This window comes from Ammodytes marinus, assembly GCF_949987685.1.
Source record: "Ammodytes marinus genome assembly, chromosome: 17".
Taxonomy (NCBI): Eukaryota; Metazoa; Chordata; class Actinopteri; order Uranoscopiformes; family Ammodytidae; genus Ammodytes; species Ammodytes marinus.
Window position 1 is genome coordinate 2,715,489 of NC_137221.1, and position 7,500 is coordinate 2,722,988.

At 41.2% G+C, this 7,500-nt stretch overlaps 1 protein-coding gene across 1 annotated transcript in view; it reads left to right on the forward strand.

Annotated features, from left to right (window-relative positions):
* Window positions 1-7,500, forward strand: part of LOC307263704 (cell adhesion molecule CEACAM20-like) — a 33,713-nt gene that overhangs the window by 12,534 nt on the left and 13,679 nt on the right. The window contains exons 5-8 of the mRNA XM_080044924.1: window positions 1-27; window positions 3,104-3,382; window positions 4,501-4,758; window positions 6,715-6,820. The exon at window positions 1-27 is cut by the window's left edge and continues 252 nt beyond it. Coding sequence (XP_079901050.1) covers window positions 1-27; window positions 3,104-3,382; window positions 4,501-4,758; window positions 6,715-6,820 — 670 coding nt within the window. The remainder of the gene's footprint in view (window positions 28-3,103; window positions 3,383-4,500; window positions 4,759-6,714; window positions 6,821-7,500) is intronic.

A 7,500-nucleotide genomic window follows, 5' to 3' on the forward strand; every position in this document is an offset into this window, starting at 1 on the left:
CCCCCTCCGTTAACTTCGCCGTGATGGGTGAGTGAATTATGACAATTAATACACACACACACAACCACACACACACACACACAACTACACAACCACACACACACACACACACACACACACACACACACACACACACACACACACACACACACACTGTTTGCTGTAAACTTGCTTATGCCTAGGTTTCAAACGTTGCTGCCTTGGTGTGTGTGTGTGTGTGTGTGTGTGTGTGTGTGTGTGTGTGTGTGTGTGTGTGTGTGTGTGTGTGAGGAAGAGTTCCTTATATAATCACCTGCAGAAGCTTCAAGGAGAGATTGTGTCACGTTCCAACCAAAACACATTTGACATTTAAAGGTGTAGTCAGTGATTCTGGAGAACGCTTGTTGTCTAAATCAGTGAATATCTCCTCGTGATCCGCTACCTGTCTGTACTGTGTGTGCGCTGAGAAAAAAATGCAGTGTTGATGAAACAAAGCCCATAGGCACTTATTCAGAAATAAAAGACGGGATTTTGATAGTAGGCCGTTCGCCAGAATCACTGACTCCACCTTTAAATTGAAAGACCAGGTTTAAAGACATGTTACCCTGCCTGTCTGTATGTCTGTCTGTCTGTCTGTCTGTCTGTCTGTCTGTCTGTCTGTCTGTCTGTCTGTCTGTCTGTCTGTCTGTCTGTCTGTTTCCTCACAGGGAAAATGTGATCCCTGGAACAATGTTTGAAGTTAGAAAAGCTTCCTGAAAAGTTACTGTTTCACTGTTGTTGTTTACAGCAGCAGGGCCCACAGTTTGGTTTACAAACTTATTCTAGTCTTAACGTTTGGTTCCAGGTTCCTGAAACAAACTAATTCAGTGAACAAATGTTTAGTAAACTAACTGCAGGCTCTGTGAATGTAAACAAACCCCCCCTCCTCTGAAACTACACAGTGACCCTTTAATAAGACAATAGTTAAGAATAAAACAAGTAGTGGAATGAAATTAAGCTAAGATTAATTTCAATGTAGCAATTGACTAATAAAGTAACTTAACTAACTTAACTTGAGACAAACAAATTGAAATAGGGCTTTACAATTAAAGGTGCAGTCTGTGATTCTGGAGAACGCTTGTTGTCAAAATCACCTTTTGTCAAAATCAGTGAATATCTCCTCATGATCCGCTACCTGTCTGTGAGAAAGAATCTGGTTTAATACACTGCCTCTAGGTGTGTAAACAAAGGGGCCGCGGTAGCCATAGAAACATGCCCTTTTACACAGCAAACAAGAATCATGTAAGCCCTACTAGATGATTCCTATTCCAATATGATTTGAGATAAAACAAAAAAGAAAATGGTGGCAGTCTTTAAAATCTATTAAATCTATTAAATATGTACGTTTTATAGGACATAAAGACTTTTGGCTAAATAGATAAGAATGACCTTGATAGAGTTCACTGAAACTCCGCCCACTGAAACCTGTGACGAACCTCCCAGGCATGAGACACTGACATTAGTCACTTTCAGCACACACACACACACACACGCACACATAGAGAGACACGCAGACACACACACACACACACACACACACACACACACACACATAGAGACACACACACACATTGAGAGACACGCAGACACGCAGTCACACACACACTCACACAAACACATAGAGACACACACACACAAGGCAAGGCAAGGCAAGGCAAGTTTATTTATATAGCACAATTCAGACACAAGGCCACTCAAAGTGCTTTACAGTCGCAAGATTAGAATACATAAAACACATTATACATAAAACACACACACACACACGCACACACACACACACACACACACACACACACACACACACACACACACACACACACACACACACACACACACAGTTTTTAGATGCTAAGGTGTTGAAGTGCAGTAACTCTTCAGCATGTACCTGTGCAGTCTGTAATTAGGACGGGGAATCTTCTGTCTTCTTGTATGTGGGGAATGGTGTTTGTGTGTGTGTCTGTTTGTGTGTGTGTGTGTTTGCACGTGTCTCTCTCTGTATGTTTGTAGGCTTGCACGTGTCTTTGTGTTTGTGTGTGTGTGTGTGTGTGTGTGTGTGTGTGTGTGTGTCTCTCTCTCTCTCTCTCTCTTTCTCTCTCTCTCTGTATGTATGTGTGTGTCTCTCTCTGTCTTTCTCTCTCTCTCTGTATGTATGTATGTGTGTGTGTGTGTGTCTCTCTCTCTCTCTCTCTCTCTCTCTCCCTCTCTCTGTGTCTCTCTCTGTCTCTCTCTGTCTCTCTGTCTCCCTCTCTGTCTCTCTCTCTCTCTCTCTCTCTCTCTCTCTCTCTCTCTGTGTGTACATGAGAAACCCGTCTGTCTGGTGGATGCTCTTCCAGTTTGCCCTGCAGAGTTTCTGTCTATAGTTTCTGGATGACAACAGGTGCAGGAGGTTTAAGATTTATTAAGTGTTGAAAATCACTTTGTGCTTATAAAGTTGAGACACTAAGTTTTGCAGACTTAAAGCTGGGGTGGAGGATTTGGGGAGAAAATGGCAGTTGGGATAGAGATTCGAATCCAAATACCTCAACCGCTCCACTTGTTTTCCTTGGTCCCTCCCCTATGGTCCCTCCCTGACACGCTCTACACCAATAAAGTTGTGCCAAAGTGAATGGACAGTCCCAACAGCCAATAAGAACAGAGAATCGGAGCCTCGCTCTGATTGGTCAAAGTGTACAGCTCATGTTAACTTTGACCAATCAGAAATCACATACCCCAGCTTTAATGTCTAAGTGATTGCTTTATGAATATAGAGTGAGTTAACACTTATTTTAACAAAAATATTTACTTCAAATCAAAATCAAATCAGTTTTATTTGTATAGCTCAATATCTATTTGTCTCAATGGGCTTTACATTCCATACAGTACGACACCTTCTGCCCTATCTCTCTCTCTTGTTCCACAAAAAAATAAATTACTTATTTCTCTTTTAATTAAAACTCTCTCTCAATCCATCTCTGCAGTATAAATAAAAGTTTAAAAAAAACCTCAAAAAAGTTCAGAAATGAAAAAATGAGGCAACGAGAAAAGAGAGAAAAAATATTAAAATAAAATATTAATTAAAAATCTCTCCCTCCTTATTGGTCCACAGAGGAGATCACAGGTATTGCCATCACCGGCCCGGCAGCCAAGCTAATCGCAGGTAACAGCACGGCCAACCTGAGCTGCCAAGCGACGGCGGGCACCATCGTAACCAGGAAGTGGTTTAAGGCCGGCAAAGCGCTGGTCGCCGGGGAACGTGTGGCAGTGGCTCCCGACCAGAGCTCCATTCTCATCTCCACGCTGACGAAAGAAGACAACGCAGAATACATGTGTGAACTGAGCAACCCACTCAACACTCTGAAGGCCACGTACAAGATGGTCGTCAACTGTGAGTACTAAATAACATACTCTTTCTTTTTTCTACACTACATACTAAAGTACAGAAGAGTTGTATAGGGCCACAGGAGAGAGAAAAAATTCAGATAGGGAAGATTTTTTTTTTCATTATGTCGAGAAATGTCAACCCACTCAACACTCTTGAAGGTCACGTATAAGATGGTCGTCAACTGTGAGTACTGTAGCCCTTGCGTTCTAAATCACATACTCTTTCTTTTTTCTACACTACATACTAAAGTACAGAAGAGTTTTAGGGCCACAGACAGGAGAGAGAAAAAATTCAGATAAGGAAGTTTTTTTTTTCATTATGTCGAGAAATGTCAACACACTGAAGGCCACGTATAAGATGGTGGTCAACTGTGAGTAGGATCTTTATGATTGGATTTTTATTTTATTTTTTTGATTATTTTTGGGAATTTTCAAGCTCTGAGTAGGATTTTGATTCGATGTTTTTTTTTGGGGCATTTAAAAAAAAACTTTTTATGATTTTTTTTTTTTTTTACATACATTTTTGTTTATTTTTATTATTTTGGATTGTGCAAGTTGTTGTTGTTGTTGTAGCATTTTCTTTTCAGTTTTCTTCTTTTCTTTTCTTATGGCTCAGTCCTCTTCACAGCAGACCCGGGTCAGAATCCAGCCCGGGTCGTTCTCTGCATGTCATTCCCCTCTCTGTCTGTCTGTCTGTCTGTCTGTCTGTCAGTCCTCTTCACAGCAGACCCGGGTTAGAATCCAGCCCGGGTCGTTCTCTGCATGTCATTCCCCTCTCTGTCTGTCTGTCTGTCTGTCTGTCTGTCTGTCTGTCTGTCTGTCTGTCTGTCTGTCTGTCTGTCTGTCTGTCTGTCTGTCTGTCTGTCTGTCTGTCTGTCTGTCCTCTTCACAGCAGACCCGGGTTAGAATCCAGCCCGGGTCGTTCTCTGCATGTCATTCCCCTCTCTGACACATTTCATCTCTGTCTCTACACACTATCAGTTAAAAGCCCCCAAAAAAACAAAAACAAAAAATACTAAGCCCTCCCCTTACTCTCTCTCTCTCTCTCTCTCTCCCCCCCCCTCCCCCTCTCCCCCTCTCTCCCCCCCCCCTTCCCCCCCCCCCCCCCCTCCCCCCCCCCAGACGGTCCCGTTGAAGTGAAGGTAGAACACACTTCAGGAGATCTTGAGCCGGAGCAGAAGGTCGTTCTCACGTGCTCCTGTGATTCGCTGCCCGCTGCCTCGTACACCTGGAAGTTCAACACCACGCTGACCGAGATCAAAACCGCCGAGTACGTCATCGAGAAAGCCGTCTACAAAAACAGCGGAACGTACATGTGTGAAGCCTTCAACTCCGTCACCGGCAAGACCGTGTCCGCCTCCCAAACCATCTCTATCAGGGGTACGTAACGTGAATAGAATCAAACCAAATCAAATCAGTTTTATTTGTACTATAGCCCAATATCACAAATAGACATTTGCCTCAGTGGGCTTTACGTTCCATACAGTATGACACCCTCTGCCCTTATCTATCTATATATCTATCTATCTATCTATCTATCTATCTATCTATCTATCTATCTATCTATCTATCTATCTATCTATCTATCTATCTATCTATCTATCTATCTATCTATCTATCTATCTATCTATCTATCTATCTATCTATCTATCTATCTATCTATCTATCTATCTATCTATCTATCTATCTATCTATCTATCTATCTATCTATCTATCTATCTATCTATCTATCTATCTATCTATCTATCCCTCTGCCCTTACACCCTTAGCTCTGCTGAGAAAAAACTCCCAGTAAAAAACCCTTTATAGGGATTTTTTTTTTTTTTTTAGAAATCTCAGGGAGAGTTGCCAAAGTAAGGGATAGATACATACCGTTAGCCTCATAGCATAATTGCCTAAATCTAATTTACTCTACTCTACATCTACTTTATTCTACTCTACTCTACATCTACTTTTCGTTTGCCTAATAGCATAATTGCCTAAGTCATATTTTAAGGGTTATAGAGCAGGGTAAAGTAGATGTAGAGTAGAGTAGATATAGAATAGAGTAGATGTAGAGTAAAAGTAGAGTAGAGTAAATATGATTTAGGCAATTATGCTATGAAGCTAACGATACAATAAAACATATCCTTTAACCTATTCAGACATATTATCTTAAATCTGCCGAATTCTACCTGTTACTGTTTTAATTAGGCTGTATTCTACTTTCACCCATTTCATTTGAATTGCAGCCACTCTACATCGCTGTCTAAATGTTTAAAAAGAAAATCTCTACGTAGAAATATACTGAATGCTAGTGTCCATATTCACACACTGTAAAAATTATAACGTTTCAGTAAACCTTTCAAATTTTCATGGCAACTGTCTTGGACTAGATTTTTTTGAGTTTTCAGGCTGAAACTAAAACTCTTAAAGGTGCAGTGTGTAATATGACATCATCAAGAAAGTTCTACAAAGTTCTAGAATGCAACGCTCCCTGGGTAACCCCACCCCTTTAGAATAATAACAGAAGCTACAGTGGCCTTCAAGGACAAGAACAATTCTACATTTTAAACAATGCACCTGATGACATTCCAACTATGACACTTTCAAGATGGAGGCACTAGGCCTTGGTCCAAAATATGCAGAAATATGGACATATATGAGACTCTTTCTAAGGGAAAAATAAATAATTCAAAAAAATGTTTTCAGCTATTATGCACTACATTAAATGAGAGAAGAGCGCTATATAAATACAATTTATTATTATTACTTATGGATATTATAATTACTTTCTACAAATAAAAAAACCCAAAATTTTGGGAAATAAAACCCAAAATCCTACACACTGCAGGATTAAGTTTGAATGTAAACTATCTACATTCGAGCCAGTTACATATATTTTGTTGAGATAACTCATCATGTCACTTCAAGTTAGGGATATGAGAAAAGACTCATTTCAACGTAGCCATTGACTAATAAAGTAACTTAAAGGAATACTTCACCCATACGGAACCGGCGTTCTATCATTATAAAATCGCTATTATAATATAAAGAATGAGGTTTTTCTTCCCTCAGTCTTCCCTCAGTTTTCCCTTGGCCCAGCTGTCCTGTTAATCCTAACCCTACATTTTACCATGTGTGATGTCACGCATGGGAAAATGTAGGGTTAGACAGTGAGACCATAAAACACTCTTTCTGCCTTTTCTCAGGCTAGGATGAACCGATTTCTAATTTTTTTTGCACATTTATACTCCATAGGATCTCAGAGTTCGATACACCTTCATATTCCCACCGGTGAAGTAGGCCTTTAACTTAAAAATCACAAAACGAATGTCGTTGTTTTTGTGTCTACAGAGGATGACGGTCTCTCGTCCGGAGCCATCGCCGGAATCGTGATCGGAGTCCTCGCGGCTCTCGCTATCGCCATCGGCATAATCTTGTACTGCAGACAGAAAGTACCGTAAGTACCCTGATAAAGTCTTCTATATAGTACCGTAAGTACAGTAATAAAGCCTTCTGGCTGCTGCTGGGGTGAAGTGTGTAGGGCGGTTCGTTCATCCACTGGGTTACAGGGTCGGTGGTTTCGATCCCCCGTCTCCCCGCCACATGTCCAAGTGTCCCTGGGCAAAGAGACACTGAACCCTAAATGTCTCCTGATGGTTAGCTTGCACCCTGCGTGGTACCTGCTGCTGCTATCGGTGTGTGAATGATGGTGTGTGTGTGATTGGGTGAATGTGTACAAAACAATGTTGAGCGCTTTGGGTTTGTGGAAAACCAGGGAAAATGATATTTAAGTGGAGTCCATTTAGCATTTCTATAAAGTACCGTAAGTACAGTAATAAAGCCTTCTATGAATCCTGGATCTCAGGGTTGTATTTGGTGGATCCCAATACACAGTTACGGAGTCCTCTGTTGGACAAATGAGATAATGAATGATGTTGATGCAAAGTTTGAGTTTTTGATGTTGTCCTGCTGATGGTACAGCTACACACACACACACACACACGCACACGCACACGCACACGCACACGCACACGCACACACACACACACACACACACACACACACACACACACACACACACACACACACACACACACACACACACACACACACACACACACACACACACACACACAC